General features: G+C 41.1%; 1 protein-coding gene across 1 annotated transcript; it reads right to left on the bottom strand.

The window, feature by feature from the left end:
* Positions 1 to 640: 640 nt before the first annotated feature.
* On the bottom strand, positions 641 to 21945 carry LOC120296648 (titin homolog). Its single transcript, XM_039318497.1, has 7 exons — positions 21870 to 21945; positions 12870 to 12950; positions 12046 to 12170; positions 9442 to 9541; positions 7837 to 7867; positions 6817 to 6924; positions 641 to 4253 (listed from the first exon to the last, which is right to left on the bottom strand). Exons 1-7 carry the CDS (start codon positions 21912 to 21914, stop codon positions 1900 to 1902), a joined length of 2844 nt encoding a protein of 947 aa, XP_039174431.1. The 5' UTR covers positions 21915 to 21945; the 3' UTR covers positions 641 to 1899.
* Positions 21946 to 23172: the final 1227 nt, after the last annotated feature.

A 23172-nucleotide genomic window follows, 5' to 3' on the forward strand; every position in this document is an offset into this window, starting at 1 on the left:
CTTTCAGCACTTTGCAAGCCATATATAAATATAATGCATTATTATTTATTATTCATGATAAGCCCTTGTTGGAAAAGGAGGGATAGGAAGTGGCTTTCCACTGCTACTTCTTTCTCAGGACTGGAAAACTTTGGACAAGAGACAGGATCACCAACTCTTCATCTTCTACCCCCTACTCCCCAAATCACCCTGGGGCTTTGGTAAGTGCAGTGGTTCTCAACCTTTTTAATGCCGCGACCCCCAACCGGTCGTAAGTCGAGGACTACTCAACTGATGCAGCACCGTTTGCAGAATGGGACTTTTGGCGGGCTCAGCAGGGCAGAGACAGCCTGGACAATTCCTATTGGCTTTTGAAAGCCAATAGAATTAGACTCTATTCAAGAGAGTCTATTCTATTGGCTCTCAAAAGCCAATAGAATAAAAGGGAGTAGCACAGCTAAGGAAAAAGGGGGGGGGGGAAATGGCAGACTGCGTTGTTTGGTGACCCCCGTGAAATGGTCATTCGACCCCAAATGGGGTCCCGACCCACAGGTTGAGAACCACTGGGTAAGTGGATCATCAGACAGCTCTGCTAGCCTGCCCCATTTCCAAGCCCAGGAGACAAATCCCACGTCCCTATCCCCAAGCAGAGGCACAGTTCTCACTTGTCATTGCATCTGACTTTAATTGAGAATCAGTATTAGCCAGAAACTGACATGTAAAAGGCTCTTACTGGCTTAGGTGGTGGCCCCAACAGAAGTTTATATAACTAAAATTAAACAAAGTGCATAGAATAAACAGTCACCGAAAGGAGGATGTGAAGGGCTGAGGGAAGAGCCTGTGACCTAGCAGGACACAAACCCAGGCTTTTTATAGGAAGGGACGAGTCAGAGCTAGGAAAAGGTTCTTAGTCCCATTTTGGGAGGCAGAAGATTGAGTCTACCACACACGAGATCTTGGCTGGAGACCACATTTGGGAGAGAAGGTTCCAGTAGTGCCTTGTCCAAATTCCCTGCAACGCACCACCTATTGGCAGGAAGTCCTCCTGTGTCCTATGTGTCACTGCCCTGCAAGCGTAGTTGTGTTCAGCTGGCCATCTTAGCAGAGGTGCAGGAGGTGGGAACAGGAGGAAGAGGGTATTGCTCAGTGTCTGGAGTGGGTCCAGATTGATTTGGGGAGTCATGCCAACTCAGCAGACAGGATTCAGGCACATGCGGAGAGTGTGGATGGCAGGAGTTCTGCATGCATATTGTAGCCTTTGTGTCCAGCCCTGTGAAAAAGTTGCAGAAGCCTGTAGGTTTGTAATGGCACATAACTCAGGTGTTTTCCAAGATAGGAAAATGCCTTGCAAGCCAAATGAAGAAAAGATGGATATGCCTCTATCTTGGTTTGCATGTTAATAACCTTTGTGCACATACACGTGCATTCGAAATACGTAATGTACATGCACGCACAAGAAGGATGACATGCAGGCACATAAATTATAAATGGAGGGAATGGTGATACAATACTTGACAGTGCCAAGAAAAATGCAGGTCTACACTACTAGTGTATGAAGAAGTGTGCATGCTGCAGGAGAACGTGTGTGGGCCAATACAATCTGCCCAAGCAGGGCATTCCTCATATGCTGCCTCCATGAAAGCTGGGAGATGAGCTAGGAGATACCAATAAAGAGAAACAATCCTGTCATTGAACACTCTCTTTTGTGACGCAGCAAGCCTTCCATGGACCCATCTATGCAACTCGCCTCCAAGTCCCTCCGTGGAGTGTGTACTGTATGCATGTGTGTGCATGCGCATGCGTGAATGTGTGAGATGCTTACACTACATGATTAGCAGGGCATGGTACCACTTTCAGAGCCTGCTGCTAGGACCAGATCAATGACACCTGTTCTCCTCAACTTCGTGAAAGACGCCAAGCTTACATGACCAAGCAGCACTGGCACGTCTTCTGCTTGCGTCTGTTCTGCCCCTGCTCTTGACCCTCCTCCTGGTGTGATGCTGCAGGTTGAAGGTGGCATGAGCCAGGATTGCCATCAGTGGTGATATAAATTGGGGCCTCCTGGACTGAGGCTCCCTGGTGCTTTTGGATCCCACTCTTGGACTGCTGCTGATCTAGAGAAATGTCCTGTGGGGTTACTGCGGTTTTCAGCTCATTCAACAAAGGTTGTTGCTCAGCAGCAATATTTTCTTGGATCTCAGTGGTCTCTGCTTCTGAAGCCAAATTAGAATCTCTATCTTCTTTCAATTCTTGATTCTTTGAATTTACAGCTGCATCTAGAAGGGGTTGAGCAGAGACTTGGTTCACAGTTGGCAAAGCATCAAGGACAGTTGTTTCTTGTGGTATTGGACCCTGGTCTTTGTTAGTGGTTGGAGCTTGATCCAACAGTGCAGGTGTCTCTTCCATAAGAAATGGAGATGTCTTTCCTGCAAGAATCTCTTCTGTTTCTTTAAGGGAAGAGGTCTGGTCCTGCAGAGAGACTGACATGTGCTCCACTAAGGTTGGTTGAGCTTGGTCTTGAAGTGATACTTCTAGAAAACAGGAAGAGGACTGACTTTGAAGTGGTGAATGATCAGTTAGAGATCCTGTCACCTCTTTGCCGTCCGGAAATGGGGGTTTCTGGTCCTGTAAGGCAAGTGGAATTTGGTCTGGCTCAGTTGTTGGTGTTGCCTTCTTTTCATTTTCAGATAACGGGATCTGGCCTGAAGAAAACTTATCAGCCTCAGTAACAAGCAGTGTTTGAGATTTTGTAACAGTTGGCATTTGGACTTGCAAAGGTACTGGAACTTCTTCCAAGGAAGAACTATTGGCTTCTTCAAGGGGTATGATTTGATCAGATAGAGGAGAGAGTTGATTAGTAACAGAAGGGGCTATATCTGGAAGGGGACCTTTCATCTCCAAAACAGACTGTTCTTGGTCCAGAACAATTGGCAAGACGTGGGGTGATTTCTGTCCTTCATGTAATGAGGAAGGAATCTTTTCTGGCAGAGATGTGAGCTGGTCTGGAGAGGTAGGCAGTATTTGATCTACCACAAAATCACTACATTCTTGAAGAGCTGTTGAGATCTGGTCCAGATTTTTTCCATTAGCTTCATGTATGGATGATTGGGTCTGATCCAACAAGAAGCATTTAGTTTCTTGAGTAGCAGTATCATCTTGTAATAAGAATGCTTTCTGTTCTGGAGAAGAAACATGGCCCTGCAAAGCTGATGGATTTGATGCTATAAAGGATTCTGGCAGTGAAGATGGGGTTTGACCTAGAAGAGAATCCTTATTTTCTTGCAATGAAACAGATTGGTCCAAAAGGGGTGATGGACTCTGATGTGGTAATAACTGCTGTTCTGACTCCAGGAATAGAGTTTCAGTTTCCTGAAAAGATGGTGGATTCTGTTCTGGAAGGGATACTTTAGTATCTGGCAGAGAAGGAATCTGATCTGATAGAGATGAAGTCATTACCGGATCTAGCTTAGCCTCTTCCAAAGGGTTCAGAATTGTTGTTTCCTGACCAGGAGAGATCTGGTCTGAAACAGATTGTTTGGTCTCTTCCCCCTCTCCTGCTCCCCCCAGCATTACTGTGTCTGATTCATGGCATTCTTGCATCTCTTCCTTCTGTGTAAGATTTGCCTGGTTCACTGCTTCTTCTTCTGTAGCAATATCACAGACTGCCAGGTTTCTGGCAGGCTCTGCCTCCTCTGCATTTTGTTCTGATAGTTCTTTCTGCCCCGTTTCCATAAGAACTGCCTCCTTGACCAACAAGCCTATCTCCTGCTCACTATCTCCCTGCTTCCGGGGGGAGTCAAGGCAGTTAGCACTGTCCTGCAGAAGGTTGGAAGGGTTTTGCTGATCATGGCAAGTTGGAGACGCTCCCTCTGGGCCATCACGGCTATCAAGATCACAGTCCAGGTGGTTTTCAGTAGCACAACCAGTCTTCTTTTGATCCACCACATTGCAAAGACTACCTGAAGTACTCCATTCTTCACAGTCATTTCCCATGTTATCATGGTCTTCCAATTCGTCTTCTTTTCTAATGAAGTTCTGTGTCTGCCCAACAGCATCCATGCTTCCCACTTCCTGCCCCAAATGATCTCTGATGACCATCTTTTCCACTGCCAGCTTTCTTTGGTGAGCAGCAGGGGCTTCACTAGGATCCAAATTCTTTGTAGTAGGCGCAGCCTCGATTCTCCCTTGATAAGGCGGAAAGTTCCCACCTTCTATAGTCACAGGGTTTACTTTGACTCCTGTTTTTTCAGAGCTGCATTCATTGCCAGAAATACCTTTGGAGAACAAAAGAAAATGTCAGACTTTTCTGGTCCTGATCTATATTCTCCTTTTAAATATCACCAATAATACAGAAGCCAACTTTCCCCAACTTTATGCTCTCCTTATGCACAAGAACTATAATTTTTAGAATTCTCGCAGCTGATTTATGTTCACTGAACACATCTGCCAAATTCATAATGGTTTACAGTACAGATTATGGTTTGCTGTATTATGGCTTTCTTGACCTCTACCTGCCTCCAAAACCTGGGTCTTATAGGCGATGAGGGTGATAGCTTTTTGATAAAAGTATACCTCTCAGTTTGACATGGAGGAGATTCATGTTAATCTGATCTACCTCTGTGATGATCCTCTTTGTCCCTAGTTTGGACATGGCACCTTATTTCATTCTTCAACAGAGTGACTAAATTAGTGGACCAGCGAAATGCTGGTGGACATAATATATTTGGATTTCCATAAGCATTCGATAAAGTAGACCTCACCCTATTTCTTGGTAAACTAAAAAAATGTGAGATAGTCAACATCACCACCAGATGGATTTGTAACTGTCTGACAAACCACACTGAACGTTTTGTCCTTAATAGAATTACATCTACTTGGAGAGAAGTAAGCAGTGGGATACCCCAAGGCTCTGTTTTAGGCCTGCTTTGTAAAGGTGGAGCTTTAGCAGGGTTGCTCAGGATACTGACATTGAGGCTTCTTTCTTTCGACTATGACAGGCTCTCTCAAGATAATCCACATAGTTATTTAAATCTGACAATCTTCCATAAGGATATAAAGTGATCTTGCAGCATCAGGGAGGCTAGAGTATAACCAAAAGATTGACCTTTACACCATGATCTGGCTTATCTTCCTACCTTGATTTAAATCTGGGCAGTTGTGCCATTTCCATTTAGTTCAATGCAGCTTCCATCAGAGATCTTCCCTAAGGGATTGTGCATTGGTGGGAGGAGATAATGCAATTCTGAATTTCTATTTCAGGCACCCCACTACATAGCAGATGAAGCAACCTTTGACTCAGCCCCTTAATCCCTGTTTCCAAATTCATGATACAGTCTGCTGCATTTACTTACTGTAGATCTATCTCCCCATTTTTGTCTGATTCCTATTTCTCTTACTTACAGCTCTAATTCTGCAAGTAACCTCCATTAAGCGCAGATGAACTGATGACACTGAGGAAATTGCACAATAACTTTATCTTTCCAGCTTCACTTTCATGTGATGGTGTTCACGTTTGAAAGTTTCAGATAACCCTTCCCACACAAGATGTCCCTTCCACCAAAAAATGCTTACAGCTTCCATATTATAGAATCCTCCCCATCTATAATGACATACACACACACAGAGGGAGACAGGCTGAAACTTAAAGCTTGATTTTAAAAGCACCCTCTGGGAAAACGACACTGTTCCTTAGTCCTCAAGTCGGAAGAGAAGGGAGAGAGAAAGGAGGAGTGGGCAGAAACAGCAGGGAGGGGGGAATAGCACAAAACCAGAAACACATGTCACCCTTGAAGAGTATCCCAGAGGGCAAGCAAGTTTCAGCAGAACATAACATATATATGGGGAGGGGAAATATTCAGCCTAACATTCCCTATACATCCCATTTACACTAATACAAAATCCTCAGAACACATCCAAGAAATCTGTAGAATAATCGTCATGGATAGTTACTGTGGTACTGAGTCAAAAAGCATATTTAGGAAAGGCACCTCTTTTACTAGCTGTTTAATAAAGACATTTTAAAATATCTCTATTATCCACTATGGGGCTATTAAAGCTGGTTTTGGTACAAAATAGTGCTTGTGTGCATGTGAAGAGAGTTATCTCCCATCAGCTGCTAATCAGAGATAAGATCTTTCTGACAGAAATTGGGGGTGGGGTGGGGTGGAAAGACCAGGGCTTTGGCAGAAGGGGGAGGCCTTATGAGGGAGGAGCTATCTAGACACGCCAAGGACCATGTGACTCTCATGAGGCCTGAAACTAGAAGTTTCCCATGCAGAAGATTTTATGAACAGTATAGGATAAATCATCATTTCATGCAATTGGGCCTTACCATAATTTTGCATGAAGCTAAAGTGCATGTAATATACATTGAATCCTCTTCATGTTTTAGCATTTTAGTGGTCAATAACTGCAATGAACAAGCCTGTTTCAGAGATTAATTTCTCCCATTAAATACTTTATCAGCAAGAATATCTAAAGAGCTCCTAAGAACCACAGAATTTCATTTGTCACAAACTCTCAGCAAAACAAAGTAATTTTTACCATCCCCACTGCATACCCAGATTACTCTTCTAAAACCAGAATGAACCTTCAAAAGTCCTGATCTCAAAAAAAGAACAATCTCCTTACAGCTGAAACCAAGATATTTTTGTAATGGCAAATTTTCTACCACTCTATATCAAAGTCCATATTTGCAAGAAATCATGTGACAGATGCAAACTTGCTCAGCAGGTTTGCTGGTTGTACCTTGGACTGTGGATTTCCTTTTTATCACCACCCAAGGACCTGGCTTGATCCCTTACCTAATGACAGACCTTGCCAATGGCTAATACCCACCATCTCCTGACATGTCTCCATTCTCCAGTTGTTCTTTGGCTGTTGCCTCCATGGGCTTTTGAGGAGAAACAGAAGCCAACTCAACTTTGGTCTCAGTAGTATTTCCCTCTGTAAAGAAAGCATTACTTTCAGTTATCTTAACCAGGCCCCTTTGCAGAGGAAGAATGCTGGAGCCAAAAGATGCTTTTCCGTAGCTCAAAAGGTGAAACCTGGTAATAAAGCATCCTAGGCCTTTTGGTACCCTTGCTAAGATTGACAGTTCAAAGCCAAGCAAAACTAATTATTCTCACAAACTCAGATTTAACAAGATTTACTGAGATGGAAGTTATAAGAATTTCAGTAACTGAACTATTTCCAATTTAGAACCAATTTACCCAGCATTTCTCAGCCTTAGCAACTTTAAGATGTCTGGATTTCAGTTCCCAGAAGTCCCCAGCCAAAAATGATTTAAATTGCTATAGATAAGAAACACTACATTACAGAAAACATTTCCTTAAATTCTTTCTAAAAACTTTCTTGTGAACTGGTGAATGGGTTTTTTTTTAGCTGATTATAGATAAGGTTACAGGTGACTATTTAAAAAATTATCTCATGGATAATTTTGCAAATTATAGTTTGCCCTTTAATTAATTCATCATTTTGATATTTTAGCTGGGTGAAAGGGATTAAAAATTTAGAAGTTTAGGTCAGAGACCAAATTTTTGAGGTCATATGAGATATAACACTACCATTTGCTTCGGCAAGGCATTTTTTATACTGATCCATAAGTATGAGCAGAGGACTAGATCCGCAACTACTAGACAATTAATTCTAAAGAGGATATAAATAATCAAGTGTGACTTACTTAGATAAATGCAGCCCAAATTCTATGAAATTACCACTAGGTATCGCTACTAATTAGTCTATAAATAGTCTTATTTATTTTAATGCAGTTACCTAAAAGAATTCCCAATCTGATTGTGCCCAGTGTGATAAGGTACCCCAGATAATCTGCACCTTACCAAATAGAAAATTACTCACTTTCTGGAGAAGAGGAAGATGTCCCATCAATCTGAAAACATAAGAATTTTTTTTGATAAAGTGATAACCAATGAGATTTTGCATAAGCTAAATACACTTTATCCATACTCTATTTAATCTAATTTGATCATTCTCAGAGGAAACATTGTCACCATGATGAATAGGAATACAATCATGTACCTTTTTAAACTTGTTAAACTTGTGTGGGGAGGGGTAGGAATGAGGTACATTTGCCAGACTGTACCAGAAGCCTTTGGCCAAAAGTTTTGTCATCACCTGGACAACATTTGTGAAACACGCACAGCAGTTTTGTAACTCTTTAAAACAATGGGTTCATTACTTGATTTAACAGGTTGTGTATCAGGTTCATCCCTCATGCTACTCTAAAGTCTCCAACCTAAAGCCTCACATACCAAATGTGGTCCCCAAAACCTGCAAATCACCACCCCTGACACTACTAAAACTATTTATTAAATGATTTTTTTTAACGTAACAGAGGGTGAAATTGTATTAATTATATTTAAAGCTTAAATGAAATTAAATCAGAAATATTTTTCTGCTTTTTAAAATATAATTCCTGGCACAGTACTTCAAATTCAGATGTTGCCCTCAATCTGGAAATGATTGTGCAAATACAGATTGTTGTTTTGTCTTCGCATATTCTAGCTGTAACTTAATATAGCTACATTCACACAAAACCGTACGGTGGAATTCTGCAGAATCTTGGCTTATTATTCATGAAAAATGTGATAGAACCTTTTGTTCAAATGTTCCTGCTGAGGCCTATTTATTTATTTATGAGACTTATATACCGCTTTAAGTGCAAGCACTCTCTAAGCGGTGTACACCAATAAGCAATGTATATATATATATATTTACATTGCCCCCAACAATCTGGGTCCTCATTTTACCTACCTCGAAAGGATGGAAGGCTGAGTCAACCTTGAGCCGGTGAGATTTGAACCGTTGACCTGCTGAGGGTCTCTGGCAAAAGGGGGTGGGACTGGGGCAAGTGCCAAGGCATGGTCCACTGGGGCAAGTGCCAAGATGGCCACCACAAAATTGTACATTGGCTCCCGGCTGGTCTGGGCCAGGGCCAAAGCAGCGGGGGCCATTCCCTCACTGTTTCCAGGATGGCTTCACGGGCCACATGAAACCACTTTGCGGGCTGCATCTGGCCCCCGGGCCTTGTGTTTGACATGTCTGTTCTAGGTATTTTCAGAACCTCCCACTCCAAGAAGAATTGGTCAGTCTCTTCAGAGAACCTCAGTTTTATGAGGTGATAGGGACGAAAGCCAGAAAGCACTGTTAACAGTCTTATAACTGATAAGCATTGATGCTTATTCTCTGAAACAGATTTCCATTAGAAGCTAAACTGGTTCCATGGGAATGGCCTTCTGTAGATAGTGATACACTTCCAGAGCATTTTTAGCGAATACTGTATGCTATTTGGTATTAGTCACCTGTTTAATCTGACATGTCTTTTTGTCTGATTTATTAAAATGTATTGCATCTTTTACCATGGATGTTTTACTCTATTTCTCTTTCATCATGCACTGCTGTGAAGCTACAAGATTTGGCAGCAAACAAATTAATAATAAATACCTTCACAATGCCATCCAATGGCTTCACCTCCTTCAAAGACTGCTGCTGCCATCCTTCCGGAAGATCCAAATGATCTAGGTGCTGCATTTGAGACTGAAGACTTCAGAGAGAGAAAGAATGAGATATTAGAGAAAATGCTTGGGGGCCTTTGCAGAATACAGGGGAACGCAAGAGAAACATTCCCTTAAAGAACATTGGTACTGAGATCCAAGTTCTAAATCCAAGTTCTACATAAATCCCAGAATTTTCCAGCCAGCATATACATATAGTGCCTGGGGAATTCTGGGAGCTTGCCAAGATTGAGAAAACTGTTCTACATACCCAGCATTCCCAGGCTGCAAGAGCACTGGTGAATTGAATTCAACAGCATCTAAATCCTATTATTTATAAATAAATAAATAAATAAATAAATAAATACTATTATAAATCCTATTAGCAAAGAGAAGACCCTTTTAGCAGGAAATTGATGGACTTGGACACCATAATACATGCTTTGATATCTTCTAGAGCAGATTACTATAAATGTTCAACTCAATGCCTATTTCTGGTGTTCCTAAAATACATGAGCCAAATTAGAATAGGTTGGTTTCTGGAAAACAGTCAACATTAAGCTTGATATTGTGAGGAAGCCAGAAGGGTCCATTTCTTATAATTTGCCTTTCTCCACAAAGTGAAAGAAAGATTTTGTTTGCAAACCTCACCCAGATTAATTTTTAGAGAGGAGATTCCAGCTATAGAATAAAAGAATCTGGAGAACCTGTGGTTCTTCAAATGTTACTGAACTCAAAATTCCCAGATTTAGAAGGCCAGACATTTACCATCACATAGAATTTTAAAGATTCAAACCAGCCTGCTCAATTCTTTTGTAGTACAAAACTTTTGACATAAACATATGCAAACTGCCGAGACAGCTACCGATTGGATGTAATTTATTACCTCAATATAGAAGACAATTCAATTATTATTTATTGATTTGGTATTTTTGTTTTATTTTATAGTCTTATTCTATTTATAATCTCCACTGGAAAGCTCCTTGGCTTCATAGAGGGGAAAAATATTAAAGTAAATGTGTCTCATTGGTTAAGTAGATTTCAAGTTTCATTCCTTTTGAGAAACAATTCACTCAGCTGTCTTTTATACTGCGAGTTGAACACTATTTACTTTCTTGGGCAATTGTTGAGTAGTTGTTTAAGGTGCGTGCACGTGGGATGACTGTGCTACATTTATAATGGGATTTATGTATGTTCCTTTATGGCTTCCCACACACCTCTCAAAAGGTAGGGTTTATATTATTCCAGTATGTTTGTGGTTCAGCCATGCAATTTTCTTGGCAGTGGCCCAGAAGTGGATTTCTTCCAGGATGTTTTTCCAGCTTCCTAGTCCAGTCTAGTCTAATCTACTCTAGACCACTCTTGGCATTACCTGGTGGTCTCCCATCCAAATACTAACAAGAATCAATGCTGCTTAGCTTTTTCAGGTCATCTATGGATGTTAGGTGGTTATCTTTGCATTGTCTCAGGAGGGCTGCTGAATCATCACTCATTTGAGCATTTCCATCCTCCTTCTCTCTAGTTTCCTCAGGCCAGATAGTGGTTTTAGGCTTCTTGTGTGTTGGCTCCTCCTCCTACACACTTTTAGTTCAGTTTTGTTTTTAGCCTCTTCCGGAAAGAGAGCTTATAGAAGCAGGAGGGAGACACCAAGTCCCAGCTAAACAGCACTCCCTGATGTCCCCAGGGGGATGTCTATGTCATCATCAGTCTCTATTTGCAGCTCTACCCAGAATCGCAAAAGGCTGTCAGTGTGGCTCTTTATAAACCAACACCAAAAGAAAAGTCTCTGCCCAGGGTGGCTTACACTTGAAAAATCTGATGCAGAGAAACAAAAGGGGAAGGGGAATGAAATGGAAACAAGTTCAGGCAATTAATGAAGTCAGGAGAAGATGGTAAATTCCATTTGGTCATTTATGGTTCATGAAGAAAAGCATCCCAAATTCAAAACTTTGGCAGAACCTTCATAAGAAAGAAAACTGTGCAAGCTTTTGAATTCTTTACAGCTCTTCATCGGGCTGGCAGGTACCGAAGGTATGAGCTAAGAAAAGCAGCAAATGCAGAGTTCTTGAGAAATCAAAGCTTGCCTATTTCTGAGACGCTTCTCCTGAGCTACCAAAGGGGGACGTGCATTTGGCTACTCTATGACTCTGGCATTGGGGGTTGTGGGAAATTCTTCACAAATTGGGGAGGAAATTCAGGAAACAAGAAGAGCGGTGGATGGCAGAAGTGTTCTGGATAGCAAGCATCAAGGGTAGTGGAAGAATAAAGGGAGCAGGAGACTCTGAGGCAGCTGTGGAAGAAAAGCAGGATGATTTAAGCAGCAACTGAACCTGGCTTCTCCCCAGCTGCTATATCCCCAAAGTGTTGCAGATGGAGGAAATCCCCTTAAAGCAGCAAACTTTGAATGATGTGACCCTTACACTTCTCCTGAAACAACCATTCTGCTTTATAAAGTGACAGTTTCTTTGGCTGGCTGAAATTATGAGAAGTGCAATCCTTTCTAGTTATTGTATTCCCAAAGCTCCACATCCACCATCACTTAGGACACACCCACCTGGACAGATTTTGTTCTAAGTCTTGGACATGAGACTCTGCCTCCCAAAGAGAAGACATGTGTTCCTTGTCATCAGCAGGCATGGATGTTCCCTCCATCAACCAGCGTTCACGCAGGGATTTTCTCTTAGAACAGAGACAAAGATTGCATTTAGGGTCTGCTTCATACTGGACATGCACGTGGGCCATCAGGATGCATCAAGACAAATGAGTTCCAGTCTAAAGCCGATGCACATGTACACGTACATGTATCTACTCATATGCTTGTTCAGCCACACCCTTATATATAGTCCTATACAAATGACATTTCATGTGAAGCTCTACGGCTTAACAGTAGATGTTGGACACACCCACCAGTGCAGATACTCAGTTCCATAATGCATACATTCTCTCTCTCTCTCTCTCTCTCTCTCTCTCTCCCCCCCCCCCAATAAACCACACATGTATATAAGCTTGTTCTGGGAAGAAACTGGAGCTAGCTCCTGAAGGAGAGATAGGATATAAAACTAACAAATTATATCGCTCAAGGCAGAGCATCAGAAGACTGTCAAACAAAAATGAATACAGTGCAAACCCAATCAGCCTTCTGGAATTGCTTAGATGTACCTAGCCCCAAAGAGTCGGTATTACCCACAGCAGCGTGCATCACAGCCTCTTCCTTCCCTTCAGTTTGGTGTGGGGGGAATCGGCTGTCGCTGACAAGTATCTTCTTTCCTCTTTCAGTGCTGCTCCCCCACCCACCCATATTTTGGCTTCTGATCCTCGCACAGCCATCTCCACCTCTCGGTGGCCCATCCATTCCTGTATCCTTTTCGTGGGTGGTACCTTGAGGCGTTGGACTCGCAGTCTCTCTTCCTCCAGTTCCCGCCGGGTGGCTAGGATGCGCTCCTGCAGCCTCCGCCGTTCCTGCAGCAAAGCAAAAAGACAGGGGTTGGGTGTGTGGTGGGGGAGGCGGAGGGAGAGAGGCGAGGCGAGGCGAGACAGGAGCCGCCCTGCAAAAGGGCGGACAAAGGGCCCGCCGCGGAGGGAGGCAGGGCGGGACCGAGCCCACGTGGGCGACCGGCAGACCCGGCTGTTGGTTTGCCTGACCGACCACGCTGCCGTGGATTAATCCCAGAGAATCAGCCTCGCTTAAAACGAGACTTTTCCCGTTTATCTCCCCGGCGCCTTTTCTCCCCCTGCACTTGACTGTAGTCCCGCCTGCAGCGCTTGATCGAGCCTTTCTGCGCTCCCCCGGCTGGCTTGGGGACTCCCGGTCTCCACAGGCTTCCAAAACTGCCCAGCCGCTCAATTCACCCACTCTGAATGACTCTGAAACGCTTGCCCGGTGAAAGCATCACGGGGAGCGGGAGAGACTGCCGCACCCCCTCGACCTACTAGCGGCAATTTTGATTTCATTTTCTCAGAAACCCCAAACGCCATGGGAACAGAGAGCGCGCGCCTCTTTTTAGAGAAAGCCAAGAAAGCAGCTTTGATCTCAACAAACGTACTAGCATAGATTTCTTATGAAGGATTTTTTTGGGTGTCTTCTTCTATTTTATTTCTATGCAATTAAGGAATTCGTAATGGGTGATTTGTACACAATTTAACTAAATACATACTCTGATTTACAATATTAACAGTAAAACGATATCAACTTTTAAACTATCAGAAAGCAATGTAACAGAAATTAAAGTATTTAAAATTTTCAGAATTAAAATTTAAAATGACAAAGTAATATTGCACATTAAGTACTGTATCTTCATACAGTTATTGGATGATTAGCCTTTCCAGGTAACAGGAAGTATTTTTTTAACCTAGTTAGGAGTGGGAATCCTTGGGAAGGCTATTTCAGGGCTAGGGTGCAGCTACCCAGAAGTCCCTCTCCTGCTGTCCCAACTAAGGCAATATTTGCGCCACACATAAGGCCAGACAGTCAAGTTAAAAGTGAACATATTTCATATTCATATTACATACATACATATGTACATACATACTTACTCGGCTTTAACCAAAAACATAGATTACCATGTTTTCAGACCCTGGAGCAAGCCACTATTTAGAGATAATAGAAACCAGACTTTATAAGCAAGGCTCAAGGAACAATTCAAATTTTAGTTTCTGTTATCACAAAATGGTGTGTGTTTCAGGCTCAGATGATAGAGGAAGACTTTGAACAAGAGTCATGCACTCTATGTGACCTCCATTAACAATAAGGAACTTTACTATGAATTACTGTACTTGTAGCTTCTAAATATTCATTCTATACATCTGAATATGTATATTTCATTTTTTCACACAACGTCAACAAGCTAATAATAATTTTGGAATCCTTTGCAACTTGAATCGGTCAGTTTATATTCCTATTTTTGAAATCTGTTAAAGCTTCCTTTCATTCAAACAGCGGATAAGATTCCCTGGTGATTTACTCCAACAAGAAAGCAAAAGCAGGCAGGCACCATTCCTGGAGTTTTGTTTTAATTGTTGGAAAAATGAAGCAAAGGAAGCAAAGGCTCAGAGGCGGGATGGTTAAGAGAGACTCAGTCAAGAGGAGATGGTATTTCCCTGCAACTTGAGATCAAAAGTTGTTGTGTGACGGGTGATATTGACCTTTCTGTCTGGAACATCTAACTGTTGAGGATGGGGCTCTTTCTTTTCACTGGCAATGTCTTCCTGGGAAATGAAGGATCCTCCCCCTCTTGCTACCTGAGATCAGTCACTTAATGTCATAGATTTCATGTGGAACTATGGATATACAGAAATTTCCACCTTGGATAAAAAGGAAAATAAAACATCTGCCTGCCATATTGGATTTGGAGAACAGAAAACAGACATTTCTGATCCCTGATAAACAACCCATCAATGCTTCTTGAAATTGCACCAGGTCACTGAGGAAAAATTATTTTAATAAGAACTTGATCAGGAGGAGACATGTCTACGATCCCTCATCACAAATGCAGGAAGAAGGTGGTGTGATTTGGTTTGCCTTGGGCTGCCCTTATTTTGGGTTGTACTTGCTAACAGGTGAAATATGAGCCGAGGTGGCGCAACAGTTAGAATGCAGTACTGCAGGCCACTTTAGCTGACTGTGTTCAGCAGGTCAGCGGTTCAAATCTCACCGGCTCAAGGTTGACTCAGCCTTCCATCCTTCCGGGGTAGGTAAAATGAGGACCCAGATTGTTGGGGGCAATGTAAATATATATATACATTGCTTACTGGTGTACACCGCTTAGAGAGTGCTTGCACTTAAAGCGGTATATAAGTCTCATAAAATAAATAAATAAATAAATGGGACTCTTATCTGCATTGGTGTTGGATAAATGCAAATAAAGACTGATATTGACTGGAGTTTAATTGGTGCCAGTGAGTACCAGGAAATGATTTCTATTTGGGTATGTACCGTCTGGTGGCTCTGCTTTCTGTGTGTAAAAGAGTACTTGCTGCTTACAAAGTCTGTGTGTGTACCAGACACTTTGCTGCAGACATATGGCCATTGATGTGTCTGTTACTGATTGCATACTCTAGTCTCCTGGGTCTTCATAGTGCACAGGCTGTTTCACAGCTTCTTTTCCCCTCCTGCACTCTGTTCTGGCCAGATCAGGAAAATCTGTCCAGATTTGATTCCTGTATAGAAGCATTAACTTAAAATTCATATAACAATAAATATTTGCTACACTGTCTGGAATGCAGCATGCATGTCAAGCCCATTATCAGGATGTGTGTGTGTATGAGACTCCACACAAGGGTAGCTGGGCTGCAGCTCAGGAAATAACCCCAACCCAATCTTTGCATCTCTAAGTCTGGGCAAGACTCCAAAGTTCTCTCTCTTTCTGTTTGGTTCAGGTTGAAGCTATTGTCTGATGAATTATTCATTTGTTTGAAGAGAGGATAAGCCAAAGAAAGAGACTCAGGTTACCCCAGGTTTCCCATGGAGCAGGGCAAACAGCCCATATTTAGCACAAACCCAAAGCCACTGGGCATAAAGTCAAAGATTGTAAGTGGAGAATATCTGGCACCTAGGTCCCTTCTATTTGGGACATTCCTGTCATTTATTTTAGCCATTCCTTGGACAAATCAGTAAGTCTGGCAACTTTTCCCAGCAAAAATAAGATTTAATGAAATCTGGAGAGCAGCCCTTATTCTCAAGGGGGATATCCCTCCAGCCTTTCCCCATGGAAGGAGACTCTCAGACATTTCATCCCCAGCAAGGCAACTTTCTAATGAATGGAAGGAATTATATGGTTGCTCCAATTTCTTCAGCTTTATAAACAGCCACTGGCACAGTGGGAATTGAGAATTGTAGTTAATCCACTATTTCAGTAACCCTTAAATTAATCCAGATGCACTGCTTTTGTTGTCCTTTTAATCTAAGACAGAAATTAGGCCTATAAATGATGCTATAGTTTGCTTAATCATAGTTTTCTGATCCATCTGGAATATGATGAATTTACAAAATATATTAAGCCACAATACAGTTTACAAAACGTGGCTGGGTGTGTGATCTATTCATGCCCATTTTGCCTCATTGCACTGCCCACCCCTCGAAAAAAACCCATTAAAAATGGTTCTTAACCTCAAAGAGTTCCCCACTAGGCCATTTTTTTTTTTTTTTATTAAAATTTTTCAAAAGTTTTACAAATAAGAATCCACCCCCCCCCTCCCCAACCACCCCACCCCCCCCCCGACTTCCCAGAACTGAATATAGGATTATTTAACAAATATTTTAAAAATAACATTTGCAATTTATAAAATAATTAATAATAATAATAAAAATCACAGTAATAATATATATAATAATAATATACATAACATAAACTTTAAAATGAATAATATATACTAAAAAGGAAAAAAAAATAAAAAAAGAAGAGAGAGAGAGAAAGAAGAAAGTAGACGAAGAATAAAGCATATATATATAAAAAAAAAAAATATATGAATAATAATACGTAAAAAATGTATATATATAAAAAAGAAAAAGAAGAAAGAAAGAAAGAAAAAACAATCATTACAAATTATAAAAAGGCTAAATAATATTTTTCCATATCCAAATTATGTTGTATAAAATTTATCCATTTTTCCCATACCGCAAAAAATTTTTCTTGAGATTGCTCCTTTAAGAAATCCGAAATCTTTGCCATTTCTGCCAAATACGAAACTTTATGAAACCATTCTTGTAAAGTAGGCAAAGATTCCTTCTTCCAATATTGTCCTATTAACAACCTAGCGGCTGTAATCAAATTTAACATCAATATAACCTCCTTAGCATCACAGTCAATAACAATACCTAGTAAAAATAATTGAGGAGTAAATTTTACCCTCCTTTTAAAAATTCTTTGAATATTCCACCATATCTTAATCCACAAAGCTTTTATATGCTTACACGTCCACCAAATATGGTAATAAGTAGCATCCAAATATCCACATCTCCAGCATTTCGGCTGTAGATTAGGGTACATAATGGACATTTTCTTTGGGTCAAGGTGCCATCTATAAAACATCTTATAAAAATTCTCTCGTAAATTTTGCGCTTGTGTGAATTTAACATTTCTTATCCAAATAAGTTCCCAAGTATCCATTGAAATCGTTTCACCAATATTCTGTGCCCATTTAATCATACAATCTTTAACTAGTTCAGGTTCTGAATCTAATTCCACTAAAACCCCATAAACTCTCTTAATATGGGTTGGCCTTTGATCTCTTACTTGTTTTAAAAAAATTTCATCTTCTCTAAGCCAGCCCATTTTACAATCCATCTTCCATCTATCCACTATTTGTCTATATTGGAACCATGAATAAGTTAAGTTTTCATGTGTTACTTCTTCCAAAGATTTTAACTGCCAGTCTTGGCCATCCCATCTTAATAACTGTACGTAAGAGACCTTGTCCATATTTACCCCTTTCCTTATACCTTATATGGCATGCCGAGGTATAGCCCATAATGGTATTTTGAAGTCACTTTTATAATACTTGCTCCACACTCTTAGCAAAGAGTTTCTTATAATATGAGACTTAAAAACCCAATCCACTTTTTTATTAAATATTAAATAGGCATGCCATCCAAAAAGTAGGTCCCAGCCTTCCAAATGAAGTATTTCTTTATTTGTTAAATTCACCCAGTCGCTAATCAATGTCAATACTACAGCATCATAATACAATTTCATATTTGGTACCTTGAGTCCACCTCTCTCACGAAAATCTTGCATTATTTTAAGTTTCACCCTTGGTTTTTTTCCCTGCCCAAACAAATTTATTAATACCTTTTTGCCATTCATCTAAATTACGTTCATTCTTTAAGATAGGTAACATTTGAAACAAAAAAATAAACTTTGGCAGGACATTCATTTTAATAACTGCAATTCTGCCCATAAGGGATAACTGTAAATTATTCCAGTTTTTTAAATCCTTCTGTACCTCCATCCACAGCGTTTCATAATTATTTTTATACAATTTTACATTAGAAGCAGATAATGTAACCCCCAAATATTTTACCTTATCAACAATTTCAAAGTCTGTTAAGTTAACTAGAGACTGTTTATCACCATTAGTCATGTTTTTAGCTAATATTTTGGTCTTATTATTATTAATTTTAAAGCCAGAAACACGTCCATATTGTTGAATCAATTGTAATACTTTCACCACCGAAGAAACAGGTTGAGACAAAGTAACAACCAAGTCATCTGCAAAGGCTCTTAATTTATATTCTTTTTTATTAATTTCTATTCCTTTTATTTCTTGAGACTCCCGAATTTTAATCAACAAAATTTCCAGTGTTAAAACAAACAATAAAGGAGACAACGGGCATCCCTGTCTTGTTCCTTTTTCTATTACAAAAGCCTCTGACAAACCCCCATTTACAATAATTTGAGCAGTCTGTTTTTGATATATATTGGATAATACTTGTAATATATTTTGTCCACAATTCATCTCCTTAATTAAACACAGCATAAACTGCCAATTCACTTGGTCAAAGGCTTTTTCAGCATCCAAAAATATCAGGCCTGCAGAGACTTGGTTATTCTTTTCTAAATACTCTAATAAATTAATAATTTGTCTAACGTTATTCTTCATATACCTTCCAGTTATAAAACCCGATTGATCCCTATGTATAAACTGCTGCAAGATCCCCATAAGCCTGTTAGCTAAAATTTTTGCAAAAATTTTATAATCCACACCCACTAGGCCATTTTGATGAAAAAAAAAAATCTCCAGCTTCCTTGCCCTTGCTTATAATGAAACATCTTCATTCTGCTTTCTGATGTCTTTGTTGTTTTTATCTGTGTTAAATTCAGAACTGTAGGCTCCCCTTTGCAAATGCTGTTTCATACTCAGGAAAAGCACCATGTCACATGAATAAAAAAAATAAGTAGTAGTTACAATATTATTGTAATACTACTCCTCCCTTTTATAATGTCCTATATTCTAGTGAACTCAGGAAAAATTAGGGAGCATGTGTTGGATTTTTTTTGTTTTTGTTTTGCATGTAATCATTCTTAGAGCATTACCACCACATCTGGTGGCATTGCCTTGCATGCTTGGCCAGAAAAGAAAAAGAAATAAATGTTGGCCCTATGTCTCATAAAAGTGACATTGAGGGACATAGGAATGATCTGTTATTAAAGAATACAGCAAACTTTGGGAGGAGGGAGAGGGAACACCTGCAGTACCATAAATCTAGAAAAAGTCTGGTTGAGTAAAAGCAATACTGTAAGTGACTAGTTCGTGCAGATTTTTTTTGGTTACTTTTCCATGAACCTGGGGACTGCTCCAATTCAAAAGGAGCGCTCTGTTTCCTGCTTTTGAAGTTTAAACTATGGTTAAATATATACTAGTAACTAAAATAAAAGATAAAGATATATCAAAAGGTTATATATAATTTGGGGAACTGCTTTTGAAAAAGTAAGTTCTCTGTTGTTCAGACACCTGCTGTTGCCTCTTTGTAGTTAAACTTTTGTGGATGAAGCATACACACAAAAATGTCTTTTCCTCATGGAGGAATTAAAGTCCTGTCTAGCAGTCTCTAAGTTGGCAGTATTGCATCACTGGTGATCCCTACCCAGCTCCAAGCACAATGCTATCAAATGACATCATATTTATGGTGTACAGGGTACATGGAATACAAAAAAACTGAATTTGTTTCAGCTTGGCTTCCTTCCCCTCCCACTGAATATCACAGCCAATGGGAAAACATCCACCAATTGCTCACCTTAATGTGGGATGGAGTGAGGAAGAGTTTTAACAGAAGGTTTATCCATGTTCTGGCTCTGCACAATGTGTTTTTTTGTTTTCATAAATGCACTCAAAGGGAGGCCAACTGTTAGCTGGATTTGGATTTAGCATTCTTCTAGGATAACTTTGTTTTAGGATAGCACTAAAGGAGACAGGCTATTCTAGCAAAAGACTAAATAAATTATATCATCTGACAGTTGGTTCCTTTTGAACATAGGATTAATATTATTCCACAAGTAGCCCAAACAACACCCAGCAGGAATGGAGAGGTTTGTGCAGTGATGCACCAGAGAGACAGTTGTTCCTCTCCTTCCCTAATGTGTAGCCCTACTCCATACTCAGTGGCTGCTCGGCCTAATCCAGATTTCCAGACTGCAGATTGACTTGAAGAACCTGGTATAAAAGAACCAAACCACAGGTGGTCCTCAATTACGAGCCTAATTGAGCTCAAAATTTCTGTTGCTAAGTGAGACATTTGTTAAATGAGTTTTGCCCCATTTTACAAGTTTTCTTGCCACATTTCTTAAGTGAATCCCAGCAGTTTTTAAGTGAGTAACATGGTTGTTAAGTGAATCTGGCTTCCCCCATTGACTTTGCTTGTCAGAATGTCACCAAAGGTGATCACATGACCCCAGGACACGGCAACTGTCATAAATATGAGTCAGTTGCCACGTGACTGAATTTTGATCATGTGATCATGCGGATGGCTGCAACAGTCATAAGTATGAAAAATGGTCATGAGTTACTTTTTTCAGTGCCTTTGTAACTTTGAATGATTGCTAAATGAACTGTTGTTAAGTCAAGGACTACCTGTATTCTGTTGCCCAACTCATAAGAAGATGTGGGGAAGCAGGGACCACCCCATACCTGGTTCAATTGATCAGGGAGATTAGGAGTCATCTGACAATGACCACATGGTTGATGAAGCACATTAGATACCCCTGATTAAACTACTGTAACTTGCTGCTTGTTTAAAGAGGGAAAACACTAATACTGTCATAGCTAAGGACAACTTTCAGCTACCCCAGTTATGGGCTGGGGATGAGAAGAGACATGGCAGGAAAAAAACAGTGAAGTGATTAGGTGCAAGTGGAGAAAGGCTCCAAAACTGCCATCCAATCAGCAGACCCTGCTAGAATCACATGCCATCAACATTTTCTCCCTCTGCTCGTGCAGGATTCTTATCTTTACTTTGTTATTCAACAGGAGATTACATATCTGGCAACACTTACAGGGTGAATGGCATGATGACCTTAATGAGCCTCCCAGAGAGTTGATATTTATCATAAATCAGCCTTTAATTTATGTCTGTTCCAAACTAAAACTACATAATAATATGGGCTGCAGGAACATAATATAAATTGCATGAGCTTGAGATTCATGCCCCATCTTTCTGTGGCCAAGCTGAACCCACAAGAACCACACACAAATGAATTAAGCTACTATGTCTACAGGCTCCGTGCTTTGAAAATAGTGATCTGACCAAGTGGGACTGCCTCACTTTTTCTTAGTTCCCATTTTGGGATGGTGGGTGAGAGGGAGTTCCCACGGGAGCAGCAGCATAACCTTGGTTGAAAACTTGGAGCATCCTTTCCACAAGGGAGACTGGGAAAACAAGCTTACCGTAATAGCATGCAGGCGCTGTGCAAATAAGGAGCTTTCTGCCATTTTCCTTCTGAAAGAGAAAAAGAGCCTTTTGGGATATGTCCAGAGGACACTGGTTGCCATTATACACCATCTCATTCTCTTTCCTCCCCCAACTCCCATCTCAGGTTCTTACATGCTCTATTCCAGACATGTCAAACACAAGGCCCGGGGGCCGGATGTGGCCCGCGAAGTGGTTTCATATGGCCCGCGAAGCCATCCTGGAAACAGTGAGGGAATGGCCCCCGCTGCCTTGGCCCTGACCCAGGCTGGCCAGGAGCCAATGTACAGTTTTGTGGTGGCCATCTATGCTGAAACGCATTCAGTCTTAGCTCTACAAGGCCGTCTAGAAACAGCGAGGAACCAGCCCCTGCCGTGTCGGCCCCGCCCCCTGGGTGCATGCTGGGGAGGTGTCACCCTTTGTGAGGAATGAAGAAATGGACCATGCCTTGGCGCTTGCCCTTCTGCCAGAGAGCCTCAGTTCTGTCCCACTCCTGCCCAGGCCCCCACAGGCACCCTTGATGCGAACGATGTAGAGCTGACCATGCCCCCCCCAGTAGGCCACACCCACTCCATCCATGCCCACCCAGTAGGCTGCACCCACCCTGGCCACACACCCCCAGCCCCCCCCCGAGGGCAACCGCAATGCTGATGCGGCCCTCAATGAAATTGAGTTTGACACCCCTGCTCTATTCCCTGGACTCTGGTAGACTCTTCTCAGGCATGGTAAGACAGTTGGCTTACAGACAGATTCCTTTCCTCTGACTTGTTCTATCACCTGACCCACCACTGTAGCCCTTTTGAAATGGAGAAGCAACATCCTTCCTATATAGAAGGCATCCCAACAGGGCTCAGCTTAAAGAGGTGAAATATAAATGTCAAATTTTAAAGAGAAAGAGAAAGCACATCTCCAACGGCGTCATATATGTACCACATAGGCAGATACTAAAGGCTCCGCCAGCGGTGGAATGGCCAATCATGTGCTGAGAATGCTGCATAAATTATCAACTTTCTGCTGGTCTTCAGGCAGACCACTATTGTCACATATAAAAACACTGCAGTGCAAAACTCTACAAACGTGGTAAACCTGAAGTGGGGAGCACACAGTTTATGTGGCATACATTATCCTCAGTTCAGAATGTCCCGTCCCTGGGTTTGCACTGACAAATTACAGAAATATGAGTTTCAGTAATTATTCTGGAAAATTATAATAGTTTGTCAGTTTGTCATCTGCTTCACTTGGGGGCAAGGGATTGATTGACAGATATTTGAGAGAATGAAC

This window comes from Crotalus tigris, unplaced genomic scaffold, assembly GCF_016545835.1.
Source record: "Crotalus tigris isolate CLP2741 ecotype Arizona unplaced genomic scaffold, ASM1654583v1 scf7180000021418.322079, whole genome shotgun sequence".
Lineage (NCBI taxonomy): Eukaryota > Metazoa > Chordata > Lepidosauria > Squamata > Viperidae > Crotalus > Crotalus tigris.